This window comes from Hippopotamus amphibius, chromosome 5 (assembly GCF_030028045.1).
Source record: "Hippopotamus amphibius kiboko isolate mHipAmp2 chromosome 5, mHipAmp2.hap2, whole genome shotgun sequence".
NCBI lineage: Eukaryota > Metazoa > Chordata > Mammalia > Artiodactyla > Hippopotamidae > Hippopotamus > Hippopotamus amphibius.
Window position 1 is genome coordinate 143,368,143 of NC_080190.1, and position 26,432 is coordinate 143,394,574.

The window sequence follows — 26,432 nt, forward strand, 5'->3', positions numbered from 1 at the left end:
ATGGAGCTAAAGCTAACTGATATGACTAGATTAGGATCTGAGTGAAGACAGAGGCCCAAGAAGGAGCAGCTCCAATTTGCGATTGCTTTTTTAACCTGGGGGATGTGTTGATTCCAGGAGCAGCAGCTGAGAGATTAAGAGGTGCTTTTTGCAGCCTGTGGGTATAAGGCGACAGGGAGAGAGTACAAGACCCATGACAGGAGAGGGGTGAACTCCCTTCACTTAGGACCCTGAAATGCTGTACCTTAGGATATAGAAAAACTTAAGTAGCTAGACTCTCACAGGATGGTAGTTTGGCTGTAAATCATCATTCCTGTCACTGCATTAATCAGATCTTGTATTGCTAGTGTCCTCAAGTGTCTGGCAGAAGCAAACAATCCTTTCTGGAGAAAAACAGCTTTCTGTGTGTCAAATTCTGTCTACAGACAGTTTTTCAAATTTAGTATCCCATGTATAAAATGTAACTAGGCATCTGACAAGATATCAGAAACAACAGGAAAATAGAAACAGACCCACAGGAACTCTGTATCTTGTAATTATTGGATTTAAAATAGCTATTGTGAATTTTGAACTAATTGAGAGTTTTGTAGAGGTACAAACTATAAAAAAGAAAGATGGATATGCTAGAATTGAAAAACGTACTCTTCCTAATTAGGACCTTTGTGGATGAATTTAACAACAAATTAGCTACCACGGAAGATAGAATTAGTGAATTGAAAGAGGTCAGAAGAAAATATCCAGAATAAAGAGAGAGGGACAAAGAAAATGGGGGAGAAAAGGGGGTAAGCTTAATACAATATATAATTAGAAGTTCTAATGTGTGTATATTTAAGTCCCCAAAGGGAAGGAGAGAATGTGGGCAAAAGTATTACTTAATGAGAGAATGAATGAAAACTCCAAGACTGATTAAATACTTTAATTCACAGATTCAGGCATCCCCACAAGCCCCCAGTGGAATCAATACAAATCTCTCTAAAGATGAAAAATCTTAAGAGCAGTCAGAACAAGTAGTTAATGATGTAGCAATAAGATTGACAGTTGATTTCTCAACAGAAACAGTGGAAACTATAAACAGCAAGGGAAAATACCTACCAGCTTAGAATCCATCCCCTGTGAAATTACCCAGAGCTGCAATAAAAATGGTAAATATGAGGGCAAAACTAAGTGAATGTTGACTGTCTAGAAAAATAATGTCTTACAGTGTTTTAAAATACATATATGTAATTAAAGTATGTAATAAAAAATAAAATACTTGGTAGGGGCACACAGTTTTTAACATCCTTACGTTGTTCAGAAAAACAATAAAAGTACTAATTAATATTAGATTGTGAAAAATTAGTAATTTAGGCTGTAATCTATGGGATGACCTAATGATTTAATGATTGTGGGATGACATACTCATTAAAGAGTATGTCAAACTTTAAGGCAAAAAATATCCTAAGAAAAGTTTCAGTATACTGGGAAGATACAACAATTCTTAATTTGTGTGAACCTAATATCAGTATTATGGTCTCAAAATATAGAAAGCAAAGTGAAGAGACTTAGGAGGAATCCAATAACCTACAATCATAGAGGGAGACTTTAACAATCTCTATCAGTAATTTAAAGAATAAGCATGCAGAAGCCAACCAATATGGGTATAGAAGATTTGAACAATATTTGAATCAGCAAACTTGATCTCGTGGATACAGAGATGGGGGGTGTGTGTGTGTGTGCATATCCATACATACACACAAACAAACATACCACTTTGCTATAGTACAGAATACACATTCTTTTCAAGCACGTATGGAGCACTTACCAAATTTATATGTGATTATAAAGGAAGTTTCAACAAATTTTATAGGTTTTAACTATTTAAGAGTATTTTCTTTCACCACAGTACAATTAAGCTAGAAATCAGTAACCAAAAGATAAAATTTTTAAATTGTCATAGATTGGTAAATTAAACAATATTCTGTAAATAGCAAAGGAAGAAATTAGGGTTGAAGTCATAAAATACTTCAGGTGGAATTATTAACATGCAGTGTATAAAAACTTGTAGGATGCAGTCTAGTTGGGAATTTCTTGTTTTAGATTACATATATTAAGTTTCTACTTCTGGTAATGATGGAGTAAAATCTAACTCCCTTGCTCTTTCCACTATACCGGGTAATTGTATCTCAGGGAAAGTTTTATATATTCCATTTATTTATCAGATATTTATTGAACACCTACTGTGTGTCATGCCTACTACTGTATTAGGTGCTGGGTGTATAGCATGCTTTCTCAACCTCAGTAGTATTGACATTTTTTAAAATAAATTTATTTATTTTTTATTGGCTGTGTTGGGTCTTCATTGCTGCACATGGGCTTTCTCTAGTTGCGGCGAGCGGCGCTGCTCTTCATTGTGGTGTGCGGCTACTCTTCGTTGTGGTGCACAGCTGCTCATTGTGGTGGTTTTTGTTGCAGAGCACAGGTTCTAGGCGCATGGGCTTCAGTAGTTGCAGCACATGGGCTCAATAGTTGTGGCTCACGGGCTCTAGAACGCAGGCTTGATAGTTTTGGTGCATGGGCTTAGTTGCTCCATGGCATGTGGTATCTTCCTGGGGCAGGGATCGAACCCATGTCCCCTGCATTGGCAGGCGGATTCTTAACCTCTGTGCCACTTGGGAAGTCCCAGTGTTGACATTTTGATTGTTCTTTTGTGGGAGGACTATTGTGTGCATTGTTTAGTACACAATGTTTAGCAGTATCCACAGCCTATACCCACTAGATGGCAGTGATACTCCCCCATTGTGATAACCAAAATTGTGCCTTGGTTTTCTCAGTTGTAAAAATAGGGATAATAATGATACCTACTTTATAAGGTTGATGAATTAGGTAAAATAATAAATGTAAAGTACTTGGAACAGTGCCTGGCATATGCTAGGCACCTGATAAATGTTAACTATTATTTTGGTTGTCAAGTGACAAATATCTATGTATTTCTAAACTGTAATAATGTTTGTGAGGAAGAAAAATAGGACCTCACCTTTCCATACTCCCAGTTTAGATTCATATTTGCTGGCAACTGTCTTTAAAAGGGTACTGTAAAGTTACCAAGTAAGAGACTGGACTAGGTAACAACTGTGATCACTTTCAACTCTGAAATACACATATTGTGATTATATTTTCATATTAATAGAAGACAATGATCAGTGTATTTCATGGTGCTCTGGTACTTATGAATACATGTTTTATTATTGGTTATTAAAATTATTTTGGAACTACTTTTATAATAGGTAAAAGTTATAATGTATTTTATAACTTTAAATTATTAAAGTGAATACTTCCATTTGTTTCAAACTTTAAACTGCAGAAAACTGGTATATTAGTTTTCTTGCTCTGAACTGTACTCCATGCTGAACTTTTGAAAATGATAGTGCAGTTGTAAATTTAATTGTGATTAAACATTTAGTGAACTCTTTCACAGATTGAAACACTACTGTTAGACAAAGTAAGTGTAGACTGACATTTACTCCTGAAAGCAATTAAGAAGGGATTTATATATTATTAATTAAAAGTAATCTATAATTGTATTTTGCATTGCTTTTAAATTGCAAAATGAGGAAAGTGTTTTTGGCTTCCTCTGCTGTTTATGAAATAGCAGAAATGAATTAATTTTAAAAATTTATTTTAAAATAGTTTTAATGTTTTATCACAAAAAATCAAATTTAAATGTATGCTGTTCAGTGGAGAAAAAATTGGAATATAGTGGTAAACAAAAATATTGTCTTTCCCTAAGAATTCTACCGTTTTGCATTCCTACCATAACTTTAGAAAAATGCCTCTCTTTCTACAGCCAAACAGTACATATATTTCTATCTTTGTCCACTTTAAAAAAAAAAAAGACTATAAGAATTGTGGCAGTTCTAGGTACAGTTCAAGTTATAGCTTTAAAACATTAGTTCATTCAAATTTGATGCTTGTCATATGTCAGGCTCTTTGTTAGGCACTGAGAAGTCATTGTGGAACAAAGTAAGCACTGTGTTTTATAGGTTACAGTTTAGTGGAAGAGATTTAAAAAGAAGCTTATAACTGTGCCAGATACTGTTAAGGAGACAAAATGTTGTATGACTAATAACAGAGATCTGGCTTAGCCTGGGTGATCAGGAAGGTTTTAGGACAGTCTTCTTAAGTATTGCAGAGCTGACTGACTTTTTTGGGATTCAGATTTGATAATTAGTATTATTTTTATTATTGTTAATGCTTCATTAGAACCGTTCACCCAACTGAGCTAATTAAATACATATAAACAAACTCTAGTGTGGTCAAAAAGTCATTTAAGATTGGACAGAGGACTTCCTAGGTGGCGCAGTGGTTAAAAATCCGCCTGCCAATGCACGGGACACAGGTTTGAGTCCTGCTCTGGGAAGATTCCACATGCCACAGAGCAACTAAGCCCGTGTGTCACGACTACTGAGCCTGTGCTCTAGTGCCTGTGAGCCACAACTATTGAGCTCATGTGCCGCAACTATTGAAGCCCATGTGCCTAGGGCCCGTGCTCCACAGCAAGAGAAGCCACTACAGTGAGGAGCCCGCGCACCACAATGAAGAGTAGCCCCTGCTTGCAGCAACTAGAGGAAGCCCACGTGCAGCAATGAAGACCCAACGCAGCCAATAAATAAATAAAATAAATAAATTAAAAAAAAAAAAGATTGGGTAGAGGGAGAACAATGAGGTAGGTATTTTCTAGATTCTTTAGGCTTAGGTAGAACTAATTTTTCTTTGAAAATTACTGTTTTAATCTTATAAACATTGAGTGTGAATATAGCATTTTGCTATGTTTACTGTCTATTTCAGTTTTGAGTTTATTAATTTTTTAGAGATTGATTTTATTTAAAATCATTTAGATGGGAGTGATACTTCATCAGTTCAATGCAATCTTTGTTATATGAAGGATAGATAAGAAGGTTAACACTAATGCAAAATTTAAACTAAAACAGATACCATAAACTTGGTGGTAATGATGTGTTCAAAGGAAATGTCTTGATAAGCAAGTGGAAAATAGTTGGCACTCTCTGAAGTGAAGTGCAGTAGGTTTATATATGAAAGCATATCTTAATCTACTTCATGGTATATATAAGGAATTCAGTAATTTAATATAATTCCATAGAGAAAACTGTCTTTATGACTGTAGAAGTAGAGACGTTTTCTTCTAAGATTAATGTTGCATGTTTCAGACTTGGTTTGGATAATAATAATAAATCTTCAAATATAGTTTGTTATAAAATTGGGTTAAATGTGTTGAAAGATATGGTCCTTAATTTACTTTTTAGTAACTTCCTTTCAGCTCACAGTTACTTGTTTTGAATTGTTTTGCAGTTTTACTGGTCAGTTTGTAAAGCATGCAGGGAGGAAGTACATATACCTATTTTGATACTTGGTTGTATTTTAGAGTAGAGAATCCTAAGTAGCAAGCTGTATTACTGGTGAATCTAGTGGATACCTGCCCAATGAGCTCTGTTTAGCAGTCCTTGACATTACTTTGAAGGGAAAATGAATTTGAGTTTTGCATTGTTTTTTTTTTTTTTTTATAGACACTGGCCAAAAGAAGACCCTAGACAAGAAAGATGGGAGAAGAATGTCATTTCAAAAACCTAAAGGAACTATTGAATATACTGTAAGTTATTTGTTTTGAAAAAGCTGATTTCTCTTTGTGATAGTCTTATTTGAGACATTCTTTGTTTATACTATAAATAAGGGTTCCTGATTGCCTTATCTTAAAAATCTGTACTTCACCTTTGATACTTGTTTTACTGATAATAATACTTCAGTTCTTAATTGTATTTTAGGATTTTTTTTCCTAGAAGAGAAATTTTATTGTGTGGCATAAAGATAATTATTCTAGTAAATTTAATAAAATGCTAATTTACTTGGAGTTACAGCACCTGTGCTGCAATAATTTTTATTAGGTTAGGCTTTTAGGGAAATGTTTACTTTTTTAGAAATGTGATCTTCAGTATATTCCCATCACTGCTAATGATAATGAAAATGGCAGATAGAATATGGAAAAAACAAGTTGATGCTAATTTTCCAGAATAACCTCTCCTGTTAGATTATTTGCACTGATTTATAACTAAGTTTCTATGTTCTTGAAATGACCCTCAAATTTCCTTGGAGTCAGCTTTTCATATTTCTGGTTACTATGGAAAATTGTAGTGAGAAATCTACTTTAGTCTGTGGTGTGCTGCTTTTTTGATTGAATGTAAATGTTGTTAGATAATTTTTAGCATGTTGTAAACCAGTTATTTTAACTGAGCTTAACTTTGTGTTATTTTGTGTTTTTCTAATATGTTGTTATAACTGTATTAAGAAGAAAATAGCAATTTGAAACAATTTGTATATTTGTGTCATCACAAAGCCTTCCAATCTTGGTTTGAGTCTTGATTATTTTTCATAAATTCTAAAAATTGGACAAATCAAAACCTTGAGTTACACCTTATTTTCATATACTGTGTAATTAATGATTTGAGGTTTTAAGTATTTTAAAAGGCTTGAAATGATAATTTAGGGTAGAATTATATTTACTGTTATCAAAAGAATCTCCTTAAATATACACTTGAATTAGCATTTTATTAAATTTACTAGAATAATTATCTTTATGCCACACAATAAAATTTCTCTTCTAGGAAAAAAATCCTAAAATACAATTAAGAACATGTGCTTGTACCTTCTCTGCATGATTGAGAAATTGAGAATACAAATTCAGACAGTAAAATATTGGGTAATGTAATTTGATATATTCATTAGTGTTCATTAAGGCATAAGACTATCAGCATGAGGCATAAGATGTTATCTACATATGTAATCATGTGGTTTTGAAGAGCTATGAAAGTTTAGTTGGTTTTTGAATTCAGGAGTTTACCACTTTTTTCTTGTAATTCAATAAAACGTGTTATCAGTAGCAAATTTAAATTTAAATTAAGAACCATTATTTTGGGCAGAAGGTTAATTGAAACTTGCACTTACATTTGGCCCTTGTATCTTTGGGTTCTGCATGGATTCAACCAACCATGGATCAAAATATTTGGGGGAAAAACTTCCAAAAAGTGAAACTTGAATTTCCCTTACTGACCACTATTTGCATCCATTGTATTAGGTTTTATATGTAATCTAGAGATGATCGAATGTATATGTGAGATGTGTGCAGGTTATGTGCAAATAATTATGCCATTTTATATAAGGGACTTGAGCACCCATGGATTTTGATGTCTGTGGTGATCCTGGAACACATCCTCTGGGATACTGAGGAATGACTATATATTTTTTCTTATCCTAAATGACCTTTGGGAAATAATCAATTATTGATAAGAAAAGTTTTAAAACATCCTCTAGGAGATCTTTGTTTTCATTTTTTTATCCCTTTGTTTATTCCCTATGCCATATCCTAAAGAAAGAAACAAATGTGTTTCTAAAACTAAGGTATTATTGTCTTATGTTCTATTCTTATTATAATTTGTAAAATCTTCATGTAATGTCTTTATATAAAATATTTATATAGCATGATCTTTGTATTTGGGAAAAATATATTTTTCTGTATTTCTCTTGAACTCTTTTAATATCACATTGTACTCTCAACATTTATTTATTCTAAAATGTTTATGGTTTAGCTTAAGTGTATTTCCAGACCACATAAATATAGTGTAAATTAATCATTGTACTTTAGGTAACTTTAAAGTTAAAATCATACATATATATTACGTATGTGTTCACATTTGCACATATGTACATATACTTACAGTTTTTAATTATAAAATTACTTTCAGTAGGATCAAGTAGACCTTGAAAATGCTATGCATTACCATTTGCTTCATAGTTAATTTAATATCCCTGTACCTTTCTGCTGAAAGCCTTCTCCAAAGTCACTAATGATTTTCTAATTATCAGACTTGCTGGCCTTTACTTTGTTTTTGCTTCCTGTTCATTGTTCCTTCTTTCTGGTTTTACCTTCCTTCTTCATGTTCTTTTATGTATCTTTCAGTGAGGATCTGTGAATGGATAATCAGGCAGGGTCTGAAAAATCTTCATTGCACCCTCATTCCTGGTAGTTGAACTGTCTATAGATTATTAGATTGACAGTTTTTTTCCATCAGCACTTTGTAGTTATCTGTTATCTTATGTCCTTCTGTTGACTTTTTATTTTTGTTCATTTTTAGGGAGTCTTCTTTTTTCAGATTGTTTTTGAAGTTTCCTTCTTTTCTTTACAGTTTTGTGATGCCAGTGTGATAAGTCTAGATTCAGACAAATTTTTATCTGATTGTATTTCTTCACTGTAAGGAATCATGCCATTCATAAATTTTGGAAAATTATCAGCCATTATATCTTTGATTATATACTCTCCTTTCTCAATATATTTATGAAACTAATTGTACTATATTTTGCTATCATTATGCTTCATTGCCCTGTTCTTGCTGACATTTTGTATCGTACACCTCCTTTGCTAGTTGTTCTGCTCTTGTTGATTCCAAATGTGAGTGGTCCCTTTTATCTTTTCACATTTACATTCTATTACTTGGAGAGCTTAAGAACTTTACTATATGAAGTAAGAATCAAATTTTTTTCTATTTCTACCTTTCTAGATGTTTGCATTTCCTATTGCCACTTCATATTTAACAAGTTATAGCAAACTTTTTACCAGTTCTTTCTTCATCCTTGCCCAATGCTTTATTTTCTTATTTCCATTTTCCTTCAGTCTGTTGTTCATCCAGGTTGAAATTTTTGGATTTAGCTGAGTCGCTCATTAATGTTTGCACTTCTGACCTGCTGCAACTACTACTGTATTACAACCTCATTCAATCCATTCCTGTTTTCTCTTGAGTCTTATCTGAAAATCATATACCATGTCTCTCTTTACATATTTATTACCTTAAAGATGATCTACTGCTATAGTATTATACTGGTTTTTCTTCATCCATTCTCTTGTTTTATTAATCCTAGACCTGTAGCCCCTAATCTAAGATGCCACTGGGCCATGTGACTTCCTTGCTTCATATTGGTGTTTTTTATTACTTTCATTACCCAACTAATAAGATCATTGTGAAGATGAAATGTTTGTTAATTAATATGAAAGAAAGTAACTTTGTAAACTTCCAGGTGTTTCTGCAAAGTAAAATTGGTTTACAGAGAGCTTTTACATACATTATCTCAATAAGGTAGGTGACATACAATCTCATTGCATAGATGAGAAAGTTTGCACAGAAGAAGAGAGCAGAATTAGATTATTAACCTGTGTCTTTGGCATCAGTTTGGTTTTACAAAACCATTAAAGAAAAATATATATATTTATTTTTTTTACCCCCACATACATATCTAATTTTCCTGATATTTGAAGTCTTTTACAGTCTAATTCAAAATACTCTTTCAGTCTCATCCCTTTTTTTTGAGATTTAACTCTGACTCACTTTCCTAAAATCCTAAATTCATAAGTATACTCTGGATGGTTTAGGAGGAAGAGATGTTATCCCACAAATGTGTTTTGTACTTTTCTGTCTGCTGATATGTCAGTTCTATTCTCTTCATTTTGAATGTTCTTTCCCTTCTCTCTACTTCTCAAATTCCTACCCCTTCTTCAAGACTTAGCTTTAAATCTTTTCCATAAAGTCTTTCTTGGACAATTTGGACCAAATATGTTGCTCTGTCTATATTCGGAGCTTCTGTTGTGTTTGTTCTTTCATGTAAATTGCTCTTCATCTTTCATATAACCTTTTTTGTCTTATTTTCCAACTAGATTGTAAATCCCTTATGCACTAAAACCACTTAGTTGGACTTCAGTATTCTCTACAGAGCTCTCATAATGCTTTATATATAGAGAACTCTAAAGGAATACATTGACTGATCAAATGACTTTTTCTTTCAAGATAATTGACAGTTAAATCTCATGATTTAAGATTTCTATAAATATATAAAATTATAATTTATAAATTATTTAAAATCATTAAAATATATTGATTCAAAAACATATTCCTCAGCTTTGTTCAAATATAGTTTCTAATTTATTCATTTAAATGACAGATTATGTACATAAAGATCATTAGGAATAGCATTTTAATGCAGGCATACTTTGCTAAAGTAAATTAGTATCTAGAAGTTATATATGTAAAAATCACTTGTTTGTGTTTTGAAAATTATATTTTATATTTAGAAATTGTTTGAAGTAGAGACCTACATGTAATTGTAATGTATTATGATAAAGCATATACTCTGTATCATAATAGGTTGAGACCAGTTGCTAAAAAACACACAATTTCTCCAGTTATCCTATCTCTAAAGATGGAAATACCACCTATTAGTCAAATGTAAAATTGGTCCATAGACATATTAATATTAATGATCATTAAACCTCATAGTTTAGTTTTTCTGTTTTAACAGATTAATTTTTTTTCTTTTAAACAGGTTGAATCAAGGGATTCTTTGAATAGTATAGCCCTGAAATTTGATACAACACCCAACGAACTTGTTCAATTAAATAAGTTATTCTCCCGAGCAGTTGTTACTGGACAGGTATCTTTTTTTAATGTATTGATGGTTAGAAGTGTTCAGTTGTAAGACAGAAAGTATCCATTGTAATATAGTTAATTTAAGAAGAGTAATTTTATGTATACTTTGAACAATCATATTGGTTCTAGAAAAGAAAATTAAATATCACTTATATCCATGTGAATTTTTCTTAATATGTATTGAAAATAACTGTTGATTGTCTTTTCAAATACAGTTTTAAAGAGCTTTTAAAAATATTCAAAGCCGTGCATGTACATGATAAAAAATTCAAACTTTTTTAAAGGTGGTTTATCTCAGACTTACAATTTCCTTTTCCAGAAGCAACCACAGTTACCAATTTGTATCCCCTTCCAAAAATATTCTAGCCTTTCTTTCTTCTTTTTAAAAAAATTGACTTTGATTCTGGGAAAATGTTCCGTTTAAGCATAATTCGATCTCAGACCTTTTCATGTATGTAGAGTGTTGCACTGTATTAATATACAGGCATGCCTTGGAAATATTGTGGATTTGGTTCCAGACCACTGCAGTAAAAAGCAAATATCACAATAAAGCAAGTCATAGAATTTCTTGGTTTTCCAGTGTGTATAAAAATTATATTTACACTACACTGTAGTCTGTTAAGTGTGCAATAGCATTATGTCTAGAAAAAGTACATACCTCAATTTAAACCTTAATTTAAAAGTACTTTATTGCTAAAAAATGCTAACCATCATCTGAGCCTTCAGAGAGCCTTAACCTTTTTGCAGTAGTCACTGATCACAGATCACCATAACAAATATAATAATAATTAAAAAGTTTGTGATATTGCGAGCATCACCAAAATGTAACACAGAGACAGGAAATGAGCAAATGCTGTCGGAACATGGTGCTGATAAACTTGCTTGACACAGGGTTGCCGCAAACTTTCAATTTGTAAAAAACACAGTATCTGTGAAGTCCAATAAGGTGACACACAATAAAATGAGGTGTGCCTGTATTATGGTTTAACTAAGCACAGTAAGCTTTAAACTTTCTACTTTTTTGCTATTATAAACATTGCTGTAAGGAACACTCTTGTTTGTATCTCTTTTTTATACGTAGGTGTATATAAGTTTTGCTGGCTGTTGCCCAAATTGTCTTTTAAGAGGGACACCCATAATTTATAAGAATTATTGTTTCCCTTCACTATCATCTACAGTTTATGTTATCAAACTTATCTAAATTCAATTTAAATATGTTTTTTCAACTTTGTTACATTTATTTTGGTAATAAGCATTCTTTTAATCTGAAGATTTTAGTTTTTTAAATTTATTTCTGAAGGTCATTGTGCTTGCTTAGAGAATACCATCTGATTATTAATATTTTAGTTTGGCTAAATCTTTATATTAATATTTTCTTACAGGTTTTATATGTTCCTGATCCTGAATATGTCTCCAGTGTTGAGAGCTCTCCGTCTCTAAGCCCCATAAGTCCTCTGTCACCAACATCATCTGAAGCTGAATTTGATAAGACCACTGTAAGTTTCCCTTCTTTTCAAAGCTATCAGGAAAAGTCACTGTATATGTATATATCATCATTTTTTTAATCCTGCTTTGACTATGGTTAGGATGAAATTTAACATTTTTATTTTGTTAATTAAATTTGTAAATCCCAGTTTTTAAAGTGAAACATTCTTGTTAAATCAGACTGGTTAAATTGACTTACTGTTGGAGGTGGTAGTAATCCAAAGATATTCATCAGTCCTTTTATAAATATCATATAATAATTTAACTAAGAAAGGAATCTTACTTAACAAACATGAGTGTATCATGATAGGAAGTCCATGTCCAATTTTTAGGGGGACTTCCCTGGTGGTCCAGTGGTTAAGACTCCACGTTTCTACTGCAGGGGGCGCAGGTTTGATCCCTGGTCAGGGAACTAAGATCCTGCATACCACAGCATGCTGCTAGGCAAGAAAGATAAAAAGATAGAAAAAGTAACTTATCATCTTAGTTGTTCTTCAGAATATTAATTCAGAGTAACTAATAGTATATTAATTTATCTAGCATTTAAAAGGAATAGATGTTCTATATGTTACATTTTACGAATAAATTCCAAGGAACAAAACTTTAATAATTTTGATTAAAATCCCTCTGACAGGAATTATGGTTTTTGTGCCTTTCCTGTGTAAATTAATACTAACCATAATTTCCCATTTTCATAATGACCTAGTGATTATGTTTACATGTAAAAGATTATTTCTTCATTAACTGTCTAGACTCCTGTGGAAGATTCTTCTGTATTGCTGTGCTGATTTTAGGAGACATCCTTTTCGTCTCTGCCCCAATTTGCTCTCAAAGTTTAGGATACCAAATGGCATACTGGTAATAAAACACAAATTATTAATGTTAATTTGCCTATAAATTATTAGGAATTATTAGTTTCTAAGCTCTAGTATTAAACTAGTTCCACTTCTCTCATGGAGAAAAGGACGTGATATTATTGATAACTATTTTTCTCCTTACCTAGGGACTTTTTCCTGTGTGTTTGTGGTGAGAGAAAGAGGGAGGGAGAAATGGGGTCTTTTTCAAATGTTTATTTGTTGGCTATTTTATAAAAATGACAACACTACCTTAGAATACAGCTACATGAAAGGAGTATATTATGTTTATTCTCATCATCGATGAAAATGGAAGTCACGTTCTAATGATAGGCGTTACTGGACCAAAGGATGCAGGAATACCTTTTTGAACATGGCCATGCCATTTTCCCATGGGACTTAACAAACAAGTATATTCGTAAGGGATGGAGAGCAGTGTAGCCTTAGGTTAATTTAGCTTGTGTTCCATACCCTAAAGTAAAATTGTGAAAAGCTAGACTATTACCTGAATTAGGATTCCAATTCAGGGAGTCTGATTCCAGAATCCATGCTTTTTTTTTTTACTACCACTTTATAGCTAGAAATTGCTAACTCAGAAACTATTGTTGCTCAGTAAATAATTGGACTCAACCCAAAAAGATAAGTAATATTTAATCATTGTGAGTATAGTAAAACCTGTCACTTTTTTTTTTAATATTTATTTATTGTTTGGCTGCATCAGGTCTTAGTTGTAGCATGCAGGATCTCTCTTTGCGGCATGCAGGCTCTTTGTTGTGGCTCGCCGGCTTCTCTCTAGTTGTGGTGAGGGCTACAGAGTGCGTGGGCTCTGCAGTTGTGGCACATGGGCTCTTTAGTTGTTGCATGGGCTTAGTTGCCCCACAGCATGTGGGATCTTAGTTCTTCTGCATTGGATGGCAGATTCTCAACCACTGAACCATGAGGGAAGTCCCAAACCTGTCAGTTTTGCACTAGCATCAATTTGTAAAACTTTTTTAATCTAACATTCTTTTGTAAATATAGAAACCTTTTTTGTTTGTTTGCCTCCTTTGATTTCTCCTCTCTGCATCTTAAATTTATTTATTATGCTAATGCCATTTTAGGCTAGAACTACTACTGTGATATATTCAGGATGCAATTCAGAGGAAAAAATATTTAAAATAAATAATATGGAAAAGTGAAATAGTTTTAAATAGTTTTTAATTCCTGCTTATGTTAATATATGCCACTGAAAGATGGGATAGCAGATAGTTGTATTCTCTTTGATATAAAACACTGTATTATACTCTGATAAATCTAAAAGATAATAAGAAAAGCAGAGTACTTATAGTGTGGTAAGAAAATATAATTTTGAAATTATATTTCATGGTAATAAGAAAATACAATTTTGAAAAAAATACTACTAAGATATTCTATGAAAGGCCTAGAGGTCTTACAGGAGAAAATATATAAAGTATTAATAGAGTTTAGGCACACTTAAAAGCATAGGCAATTATACTGCTACAGTTACTATTAATATTTTAGAAGTATTTACTATGAATTTATTAATGAAGAAACTAAGGCATAGAGAGAATGAATAACTTACGCAAGATCACATAATGAGTGGTAGAGCTGAGATTTAAACCCTGACAGTCTACATCCAGGTTTTGTGTTATATTTTTAACCACTTTTTGAACTGTCTAATTGATGAAAGAGTAAGGATTAGCAGTACAGATTCTCTGGCTCATGCATACAACCTGAAATTAAAATATACATGTCACAAATTATAGAAACTAGAAAGTTTGTAGTAAAGAGCTATGTGAAAGTAATGTAGCAAGTTTTTGCTTACCAAAGCAAAAATAAAAGTAAAGCAGATAATTTAGAAGTATTGCTTAAAATGATTAAAAGGTAAACAAAAGCATGGCTTTTTTTTTTTTTCTTCTCTACTCCCAATATTTAAGATTCTTTGGACTTTTAATATGTTGTTCTTCTGTTAATGTAACTTAAAAAATTATTATTTGCTTGTATTAGTTTCCTAGGATTGCTTTAACAAAGGATCACAAAATCAGAAACTTACCTCACAGTTGTGGGGACTAGATGTCTAGAATCAACCTGTTGGCAGGGGTATGCTCCTTATAGGGGAGGATCCTTTCTCACCTCTTGTAGCATCTGGTGTTTGCCTGCAGTCCTTGTCATTCCTTGTCAGACAGATCACTCCAGTTTCTGCCTTTGGTTGTCTTCGCCTTCTGTGTTTGTGTCTTTACATAGTGGTCTCCTCTTCAAATAAGGAAACCAGTTAAATTGGATTAAGGGTCCACTCTGCTCCTCCTGTATGACTGCAGCTTAACTGACTTCATCTGTGAAAACCTGATTTCCAAATAAGGTCATATTCTGAGGTAGGGGGTTAGGACCTCAACATATCTTCTTGGGTGACACAGTGAACCCATAACATTGCCTTTTATAAAATTTCAAGAGAATCACATAGTTTAGTCAGGAAACTTTAGAAGATTTTCTAACTCTAGTCAAATAAGATTTTTTAAAAAAAGACATTCAGTGACTGTTTTCTTCATATATAGAAAAGAGAAGATATATAAAAGAGTGATGTTAATTTTTTACAGGGTTTTGGGGATCTTGAGAATATTTGTGAACTCTAATAAAATAAACTTCCCTCTGTTATCTTCATACTAATCGCATAATTCGACATCTTGAATTTGTATACCTGAAAACAGACATTAAAGTAATAGCACACATGCAAGAAGTTAAAAAAATTTAGAAATATCAGTATAGTTTGAAGAGAGTAAATATAGCATGTGCTTCAAAAATTGTTCTCACATATGCCATCCTTAACCTAGTCACAAACATGCCTCTCCCATCTCTTGCCCTTCCTCCTTACTTCCCCCTCCTTCCTCTCTCTCTGTGTATAATATTATGTATTTAAACTTAAAATAAATTTAAAATCACTAAAATATATAATAGATAAAATATATTTTATCTGTTATATATAATAAATATATAAATTATAATTTTAACTTTTATGCTTCTAAACCTAAATTTTCATATTTATATATTATAATAAACATAAGCTTATATATTACATTTTATATTAAAGTTAAACAACTATAAATATCATATGTATAAATAACACGTGAATTATGTATTATCTGTATATTGTATAGTATAATTTAACTTTGGTGCTTTTAAACTTAATTTAAATACCAGCAGTTTATTAGGGAATTACAACTTTTTAATATGTGCTTTTTAAATGATGGTGCTATAATTATGCGTTATTCTTATATTCTTAGAAAAAATTTTATATTTGAAATATGTGAAAAAATAGAACTTCACAGTAGGACTTGGTATTTTATATAGATTTTAGGAAAGCAATTCTTTATATAGAATAAATCTCTATATTTGTAACATCACAAATAAATAGTTAAATTACTGGGTGAGAGTTTTCTTCTAGATTCTGAATGGGAATAATTAGAATTTAAAAATTGATCCTTCTTTGCTTTTTAACCTGGTTGCTAAGAAGCTCACAGCCAGATCCAGAACCCCAAGTACAACACTTAAAATTGCATTTTATTTTTTCTTCACTCTGATATTTTTATTTGTATTTTATTTTATTGTGTATGGTGGTTTTAAGAACCTCAAATTCTTAAGAAGTGGAGTTTAAATAAATTCTGAGAGTGAGTTATAGGAAGTAATGGTACCCATCATATTTATTGGATTGAGTGAAGAAACATCATATACATTGCTTTAAAAATAAACATTTTCTTTTAGATTATATATTATATATGTTGTATGAAATAAATATAAATGTTGGTATTTCTGTGCCTGTATGTTTTTCCTCCTCAAATTTTGTATGCCTTGCTTACATGTTACCAGAGAACATTTGTACATATTTCCAGTCACTAAAGAACAAAAACTCCATAAAGCCAAGGCAACATGGGAAAAGGAGAGTTTGGAGTTGCTAATTAGCTTATGGTAATGACTTATAATAATACTCTACAAATTACAGTATAGAATGTTTAATCATATTGTATAAAAAAGATGCCCCTAAGTCAGCCTTTTTTGGGTCACTTGTCATAGCATTGCTTTGCTTTTGCATGTTTGAACAATTGAGGTGATAACTGAGGCTTGATAGATAAATGTTTATAATTCTATATTTTTAATGACCTTTCCATCCCTAGCGGCTAAAACAAAACTGTATAAAGAAGCTTCAGAAAGCACTCAAGCCTCAAAACCACCTTATTAAGAAACAATCCATAAATTCACAGAGATACAGACATACTGATACTTTGGGTCATGTACATGTGTGTAAGTTAAAATGAGGTCTGATGATTGCTCTAAACAACTTTGATCTCTTTTAAAGGAATACTCTTTTGTGGTATACTTTGAGCATTTGTTAAGATAATCTCATATATTCTTTCTAATAGGATTACATTGACAAATTGGGATTGCTATTGATACTAAGTTGTAGAATTTGAGACTTTGAGGGAACCTCAGAGGTCATGTTGTTCTATGAGGTATATCTTTATTTAAGGAAAATATTTGACAGTGTACCTTGGTATAGTTTTTGTGAATAAAATGGCTATGTAGTAGATAATGTTGTCACCTGATTTGGGAATAACTGAACAGTCATAGACAAAATTTGTTTATAGCTTTGTGCCAGCTAACAGGTGGCCTTCTGATGGCTCTGTATTGGCTTTTTATCCCTCTGCACACAATCACTCAGAAGAATATTTGAAGTGTAAAGCGTGTAGTATTGCAGTTAAGCTCACTAGTTCATTTGGCAACATGGGTTTTCATCTCCGTTTCATCTTACTCATTGGGCAAGTTACTGAATTTAGCATAAGTTTTCTTAAAACTTAAGGTAATAGTATATACCTCATGAGTGATTTGAAAATGAAATAGCCTTTATAACACTTAAATATAAAGGTATTCATAAATATCAATTAATATTATTGTTAATATCCCTTAATTATCTGTGCTAGATGAATTTATATATGATACAAAACTCTTAGATACACTATCAGAGATAACAGGATGCATGTAAAGTTATTAATTTACATCATAAAATGAAAAGATTGATAATGATTGAACAGTGTCATGCAGCTGTTAAAATATAATTCCATTTTAGGTTTTTAAAAACTATAATTATAGTATATTAAATGTAGCTGTTTTGCAGTGTTCTGAACTGGTCTATCTTTACTTCAAAAAATGTCTGTTGAATATCTGCCTAAGTGCTTGGGATTCAGCCCTGTGTTTTAGGAAGGATATATGAAATTTAGAAAGGAAGTCTAAAAATTCTGTCCTCATATAGGTTTAAGGAATTAGATCCATTTATTAGAGTAGAAAAAGTTGTTAAAATTTGGTAGTTCTTTTCAAGTATCTCAAAGTCTGTGAGATTAAAGAGGAAGCAGTCTTGTTTATTATTTCAAAAGGCCAAATAAATTATGACTATTAGGTATTAATTACAAAGTGACAGATTTTAGTTCAAAGCTCAGAAGAATCTTGCTACTATGAAAACTATTCTATAAGGCATTGTTCATTTACTTATAAGATATGAAATGCCTCTGTGGAGGTATTTAAAACAAAGATCAAAAAGCATCTGTCTTCCTATATTTGTACAGAATATTGAACTGTGGGGAAGCTATGAGTTTTGTGAACTTGGATATAAAAAAATTTAAGTGAAATTTTTAAACATTAAGAATATAAGCAGCAAACTATAGAAAAGCACCAGGCATACCTGTGATTTTGTCCCCAATAGAACTCACATATTTTCAAATCAATTTAGAATTGTTGAAGATATCACAGAATGGTGTTTATGGCCATGTACTTCAAAATTATCGTTATCACAGTCATCACTAGATCTTGTTATTTAATGTATTAATAAAGAAGCATATTTATTTATAAATTACTGTATCTCCAGTTAAAAAGTGTTTTGATAATTGTGTTTCAATATAATTGTTTTTCTTTGTAATCCTATATTTTAAGTATTTAAGAAAAAATTCTGAAAAGGTGGTCTATAGGCTTCACTGTGGGAATGGTCTGTGGCATCAAAAAAGTTAAGAACCTGTAATCTAACTAATATTTTGTAAAATGGTACTGGTAAACTCTTTATAACTTGAGATTTTAAAGGCTCTTCAATGAATGGATTCTGCTGAATTCCTAGGTTTCACAGACAAGCACTCACCTTTTTTCTGTACTCCCAACACCTGAGGGATATTTTAAATGATCAGGACCAGTGATTTGATTCAAGAGCAACTGCATGTGTGTGTGATTGTGTGTGTGTGTATATTTAGTGTGTGTGTAGGGTGAGGGTAGAAGAGAGATGGTTTTCAACATTCTCCAGATGATTTATATGTATATAAATATAGGATGAATACATAAGATCTTACATAAAAACCCAAAGGAACCTTTTGGCCAACCCATTGTATGTAAAACCATTATGTATATATTTCCATTTTAAAAAATCATTGAAAATGTAAGTTTAAGCTGTGTTAGAGATCTTTACCAAGTGTAAAAGAAGTGACATTCTTTCCCGTATTTTTTTGCATAAAAACATTTTGAGCGGATCTCCAGAATGTGATGAGAAGGAAAAACACTTATTGGGGAAAGCTATTCATTTGGCTTTAATAATGTGCTTGGTTTTATTTAGTTCGCTGAAGTTCCTTTATCTTTTTTTTAAAGAATCCCGATGTAGTCCACCTAAAAGAAGCAACTCCCTCATCTACTTTTACTGGTATTCGACCTGCACGAGTTGTATCTTCAACTTCTGAGGAGGAAGAAGCATTTACTGAGAAATTTCTTAAAATTAATTGCAGATATATTACCAGTGGCAAGGTAATGAATAACACTTTAGAAAAAACTTTGAATCATTTTTTACTTATTACTAAAATATGACAGTTTTACATTTACATTTTTAGTCATCAGCATCAGCCCATTAAAATAATCTTGTGAAATAGGCAGTCCTATTCCTTCTTCACAGGAAAAAAAAAACACTTTCAGGAAAGGGTAACAAGTCCAGGGTTTCTCGATCCTGGCTTGAATTCAAACCCAGTTTGCATCTGTGTTTTATTTACCATATGTTGCTGCATTTCTAAAGCAGAGAACTTCTAGTCTGCGAAGGGAATTATGGTAAAGTACCACAGTGTTCAAAAGAAACTTCAGATATTGCTAAGAAAGTAACTATAGTATGATACCTACTTGAGAAGTCACATGTGAGAACCATTTACTTATAGTCGTAATTCATAAATCATGGGTATTTGAAATAGGTGTTTAGTGCTATATATTTCCCCCATGTACTGTTTTAACTGCATCCACACTCTTGATATGTTGTATTTTCATTTTCATTCAGTTCATAATACTTTCTCTTTATTTCTTCTTTGGCCCATGGAATATTTAGAAGTTCCTTAGCTTCCAGATATTTGGGGTTTTTCAAGATATCTTTCTGTTACTGATTTCTAATATTTTACCATGTGGTTAGAGAACACACTACTATTTGAAGGCTTACTGTTTCATGGTCCAGAAGGTGGTATATCTTTACATATGCACTTGAAAAGAATATGTATTCTACTGTTATTGGGAGAAATAGTCTATAAATGTCAATTATGTCAGGTTGAGTAGTATTCTTTATCCCTACTGATTTTCTGTCTTTGTATTCTGTCAATTATTAACAGAAGGATGTTGAAATATCTCTGTAATTGTGGATTTGTCTATTTCTGCTTCTAGTTCTATCAGTTTTTGTTTGGTGTATTTTGAAACTCTGTGGTTAGGTATAAAAAATGTTTGGGATTCTTATATTATCTTGATAAATTGACTTGTTAATTATGACAAACTGTTTATTCTTGGTATATTCTTTGCTATGAAATCTGCTTTGATGGATACAAATATAGTCACTTCTGCTTCCTTTTGGTTAGTGTTAACTTGGTTTCTCTCTTCCATTTTTTACTTTTTTTTGTTTTAATTTATTTTTATTTATTTATTTTATTTATTTATTGGTTGCATTCGGTCTTCATTGCTGCACACAGGCTTTCTCTAGTTGTTGCGAGCGGGGGCTACTCTTCATTGTGGTGCGCAGGCTCCTCATTGTAGTGGCTTCTCTTGTTGTGGAGCACGGGCCCTAGGCATGTGGGCTTCAGTAATTGCAGCACATGGGCTCAGTAGTTGTGGCTCACGGGCTCTAGAGCACAGGCTCAATAGTTGTGGCGCATGGGCTTAGTTGCTCTGTGGCATGTGGAATCTTCCCAGGGCAGGGCTCGAACCTGTGTCTCCTGCATTGGTAGGCGGATTCTTTACCACTGCACCACCTAGGAAGTCCCCATTTTTTTTACTTTTAACCTGTGTCTTATATTTAAAGTGGGTTTCCATGATTTACATCAGCGTTCACTCTTTGTGTCGTACTTTCTGTGGGTTTTGAGAAATGTATAGTGATGTGTCCACCATTAAAGTGTCATACAGTATAGTTTCATTGCCCCCCAAATCCTCTGTGCTCTGTCTGTTGATCCATCCCTTCCTCGGAACTCCTGGAAACTACTGATCTTTTTACTCTCTCCATAGTTTTGCCTTTTTCAGAGTGTCATGCAGTTAGAATCATAAAATATGATTGAATGATTTCACATTAGCTTCTTTCATTTAGCAATAAGCATTTAGGAGCCCATGTCTGTCATAGCTTGACAGCACATTTGTTTTTATCGCTGGGGATGTACAATACAACAGTTTATCCATTCACCTACTGAAAGACATCTTGGTTGCTTCCAAGTTTGGACACTTATGAATATAACTGCTATAAACATTAATGTGCAGGTTTGTGTATACGTAAGTTTTTACTTCCTTTGGTTGAGTACTAAGGAGTGTGATTGCTAGCTCCTGTGGTAAGACTGCATTTAGAACTGTAAGAAACTACCAAACTGCCTTCCAGAGTGGCTGTGTTATTTTGCATCCTGCCAGCAGTCACTGAGAGTTGCTGTTGTTCCACATCTTCGTCAGCATTCATTGTTGTCAGTATTTTAGATTTTAGTTACACTTATTGGTCTTTAGTGGTAACTCATTTTAATTTACCTTTCCCAAATGACTTATGATACCAAGCATCTTTTCAGTTGCTTATTTACTATTCATATAGCTTTGGGATTTTCTTTAATTTTAAAAATATTTTCACAGGGCATAGAATTTTAGGTTGATGGGGTTTTCTTTTCCTTTCAGAACTTTAAAGATGTTTCTTTCGGAACTCTACTATTCTCTGGCTTGCACTGTTTCTGAGGAGAGGTCTTCTATAATTTTTGTATTTGGTGTGCTGTATAAAATATACCTTTTTCTTTGCATTTAAGATGATGTCTCTGTCACTGATTTTGAGCAATTTGTTTTTTTTATTTAGATTTTATTATTTTTTTACATATACATGTATCTATTCTTTTTTAAATTCTTTTCCCATTTAGGTTGTTACAGAATATTGAGCAGAGTACCCTGTGCTATACAGTAGGTCCTTGTTGGTTATCTATTTTAAATAGAGCAGCATGTACAGATCAATTCCAAATTCCCAATCTGTTCCTCCCTTCAACCTTTTTCCCTGGTAACTATAAGTGTGTTCTCTGAGTCTGAGTTTGTTTCTGTTTTGTAAATGAGTATATTTGTGTCATTTTTTTTTTTAGATTCTGCATGTAAGTGATATCATATATTTGTCTTTCTCTTACTTACTTCACTTATGTGATAATCTCCAGGTCCATCCATGTTGCTGCAGATGGCATTATTTCATTCTTTTTAATGGCTGAATAATATTCCGTTATATATATGTACCACATCTTCTTTATCCATTCATCTGTCAGTGCACATTTACATTGCTTCCACGTCTTGGCTATTGTAAACAGCGCTGCAGTGAACGTTGGGGTGCATATATCTTTTCAAACCATGTTTTTCTCTGAATACATGCCCAGGAGTGGGATTGCTGGATCATATAGTAGCTCTATTTTAGTTTTTTAAGGAACCTCCATACTATTCTCCAGAGTGGCTGTACCAATTTACACTGTCACCAGCAGTGTAGGAGGGTTCCCTTTTCTCCACACCCTCTCCAGTATTTACTGTTAATAGATTTTTTGATGATAGCCATTCTATCATCACTGTAGTGATGATATATCTCACTGTAGTTTTGATTTGCATTTCTCTAATAATTACCGATGCTGAGCATCTTTTCATGTGCCTCTTGGCCATCTCTATGTTTTCTTTGGAGAAATGTCTGTTTAGGTCTTCTGCCCATTTTTTGATGGGATTGTTTGTTTTTTTGATATTATTGAGCAATTTGATTTTGATGTGTCTTGGTGTGTTTTTTATATTTGTTTTCCTTGGGGTTCATTCAGCTTCTTGGATCTCTAGATTTATAGTTTTCATCAAATTTGGAAAGATTTTGGCCATGTTTCTTCAAATACTTTTTCTTCCTCATTCTCTCCTCTTCTTTGGAAACTCCAGTTATGCATATTTTAGGTTTCTTGATGTTGTGCTTCATAGCCCACTGATACTCAGATCTTTTTTTTCTTCTCTCTCCTTTCTGTGGCCTGGAAACTCCACTCACTGTGCTGGGGCATTTGTAGATCTCATCTTGTTTCCCTTTATTCAGCCTTATAATATGTGAAAAGAGTTATTTCATGCATTTTATGTGTTTTAGTAGTTTTAGGCAGAATTAGTTCTTGGCTGGAAGCAAAATTTTAGTTGAAAGTATTTGAATAACAATTTTGTTTAAGAATCAAAGAAAAGATAAAGTCATTGGCAGGATTAGGAAAGGCCTGCAGTCTGGTGTTCTTGGAACATAATTTCATGTAAAAGTAATCAGGAAAAGATGCTTTTTCATATGAGTCATCTTTTCTTCTTTCTTCTTCTTACAGGTTGATTGTAGTAAAGATTATTTATATAAAATTATGGAAATTTATCAACAGTTGTTATAATGGTTAAATTACCGTGGACTTAAGACTGAAAAAAAATCTGTACAAGCTTTTATCTCTGCTGGGATGGGTTCCCACATAGTCTTTTATCTTTTAGTATTTACAGAAATATTGTAATGTAAGTGGTAACTTTTCTTTTACAAATAGACTTTATTTTCTAATAGAAATAATTTCTTCTTGAAAGATTAGTCAAGTAATTGCACATAAGGAACTGGAGGTTACTAATACTAAAGGGAAATAGGTGCTTAAAAGTTTCTGAAAGTCATGTGAATTAAGGAAATATGCTAATTGGAAACCTCTTACTTACAATATGCTCTTGTTCCTGAAAATATGTCTGCATTTATGAAACAATATTTATAAAGAATGAGATGTTAATCGTTTAGTATGAGTTTATTATTTCAGACTTGGTCTTGGCCAGATGAATTTGAAAGGCTACTTTGTTTTTTTTTTATATATAAATTTATTTATTTATTGGCTGCATTGGGTCTTCATTGCTGCACACAGGCTTTTTCCAGTTGCAGTGAGCAGGGGCTACTCTTCATTGTGGTGTGTGGGCTCCTCATTGCAGTGGCTTCTCTTGTTGCAGAGCACGGGCTCTAGGCACGCGGGCTTCAGTAGTTGTGGCACGTGGGCTCAGTAGTTGTGGCACACGGGCTCTAGAGCACAGGCTCAATAGTTGTGGGGCATAGGCTTAGTTGCTCTGCAGTATGTGGGATCTTCCCAGAGCAGGGCTCGAACCCGTGTCCCCCTGCATTGGCAGGTGGATTCTTAACCACTGCACCACCTAGGTAGTCCTGAGAGGCTACTTTCTGAAGAGATTTTTGTGAATTTTCTGTTGTAATGTTTCTCATGGCCATCCCTGTTGATTTATGGAGACACCTGACCTCTGACAGAATACTTCAAAGAACTCCAGCTAGAGGCAGAGGGAGAGAAGCTTGAAGAATATGTCAGTGCGTCCTTCAGTAGTAGCAAATAAGAGTGAATTTTTGGAATGTAATGTTAGCAGATTGCTCATTCCAGTGTTAAGATATAGGGCTTCAAGCCCCTTAAAATCCAAGTAGTAGAAGCACAGTTTTGAGAGGCTTTTCAAATGGTTTTTATAATTACACTACTAAGATTTTAGTATGTATATATATAGTGAATTATTACACTGGGCCTTTTCTGTCATACCTAGTGATCGTCTTTAATGAAAGTCCTCTAAAGAAAAAGATAAGATGTAGTATTATGCCAGTGAACCAAATATTAACTCATCATTTAAAACTAATGGTTGGTTGAAATTTATGAAGTCAAGAATGACCTGAATTTTTTCAGAGAACCTGAAGTTTGCTTTCCTTAATCCTTACTGATTGTTTGGTTTCATTTCTCAAATAATTTGCTTGTAGAAGAGGTGAGATAGAGGAAGGTATTAAAAATTAGAAATCTTTAAGCTTTTTTACATTGTATACTCTACTCTTGATTATTTATTTCTTGGATTGTCCCCGGCAGTGTAAATGTCCCTACAACATATTTTATCATCACTCATTGACTTGAGCTGGCATGTGATCCAGGAATACACACTAATGTATACGAATCTGTTTAAAATATTGATCAAAAGACAATTAGGCTATGGTTTACATAAAGTTATTTCTATTTGGAAGGTCCATGGTCTGAACTAAAAGAAATGCTAGTCAGAGTTTCAGATTGATTCCCTTTCCCCCTCCAAAATGCATGTACACACATATTCTTCTCTCCAGTATTGCATGTAGTTACTGTAAATAATAAGCATATTTTATAATCCCGAATGTTGGCAGTAGCTTTTTTCGACTTGTGATTGCTGACTATTTTTATTAGGATTTTTGTTTTTACTTTTTTGTTCCTAAAGTTAGTGTCTGTCATAACTTAAGTTTTATATTCTTAAAGTTAAGTCAGATAAATTCACAGAGCTGAATATGGGCTTGGAAGGAGGGTGTGATACCAAATCAAGCAGGATTTAAGTTTTTCTATTCCTTAATAGCAACTTTGAAGTAATTATTTGGTTTATTTTTAGAATTCTGTCTGGCTCTTTGTTTTTATTCTTACATGATGTAGTGGAATGGGAGTTTGAAAATGGGATTAAGAAAGAATGTATATATAACTGAATCACTTTACTGTACAGCAGAAATTAACATTGTAGATCAACTATACTTTAATAAAAATAAATAAATAAATAGGATTGAGGAATATTTGGTGCTTGAGTTGGAATGATTATTGTTTGTAACTCAAATGTAGAGAGATTATAGTAAAAAGCATGGACTGCTTGGATTTTGAATTTTGGTCCTATCACTTATTAGTTAACTTTGTTATTTATTATTTAGGACAAGTTGTCTAGCCTCTCTCAACTTTAATTTCCCCACCTGTATTCTCATCTCAGAGCTATAACTGTAAAGATAAAGTCAACATTAATATATATAAAGCTTGGCACATACAAAGCATGCAATAAATATTAGCTGATATTAATGGAATCAGCTTCTTACTTACTTCAGTTTGCTCATTTGTAAGATGAGAGGGTTGTTGGACTCTTTATATTTGTATCACTATTTGTGTACATGTATTTAAAATTTCATAGCTTTTCATGATTAAATTGAAATAGTTACTGTATGCCTTATAAGTCATCTAATCTACCTAATTTTACAAGTGAAGAAACTGAC

The 26,432-nt window shown here is 32.7% G+C and overlaps 1 protein-coding gene across 10 annotated transcripts in view; it reads left to right on the top strand.

Annotated features, from left to right (window-relative positions):
• OXR1 (oxidation resistance 1) overlaps positions 1–26,432 on the top strand; it is a 441,773-nt gene that overhangs the window by 364,868 nt on the left and 50,473 nt on the right. For 5 of the 10 annotated variants that reach the window (XM_057734798.1, XM_057734800.1, XM_057734799.1 and 2 more), the window contains 4 exons: positions 5,562–5,644; positions 10,417–10,524; positions 11,903–12,016; positions 19,529–19,681. In XM_057734798.1, coding sequence (XP_057590781.1) covers positions 5,562–5,644; positions 10,417–10,524; positions 11,903–12,016; positions 19,529–19,681 — 458 coding nt within the window. Of the gene's footprint in view, positions 1–1,053; positions 1,143–5,561; positions 5,645–10,416; positions 10,525–11,902; positions 12,017–19,528; positions 19,682–26,432 lie in introns of all 10 variants that reach the window. The other 5 variants (XM_057734807.1, XM_057734802.1, XM_057734803.1 and 2 more) reach the window with 3 other exon arrangements.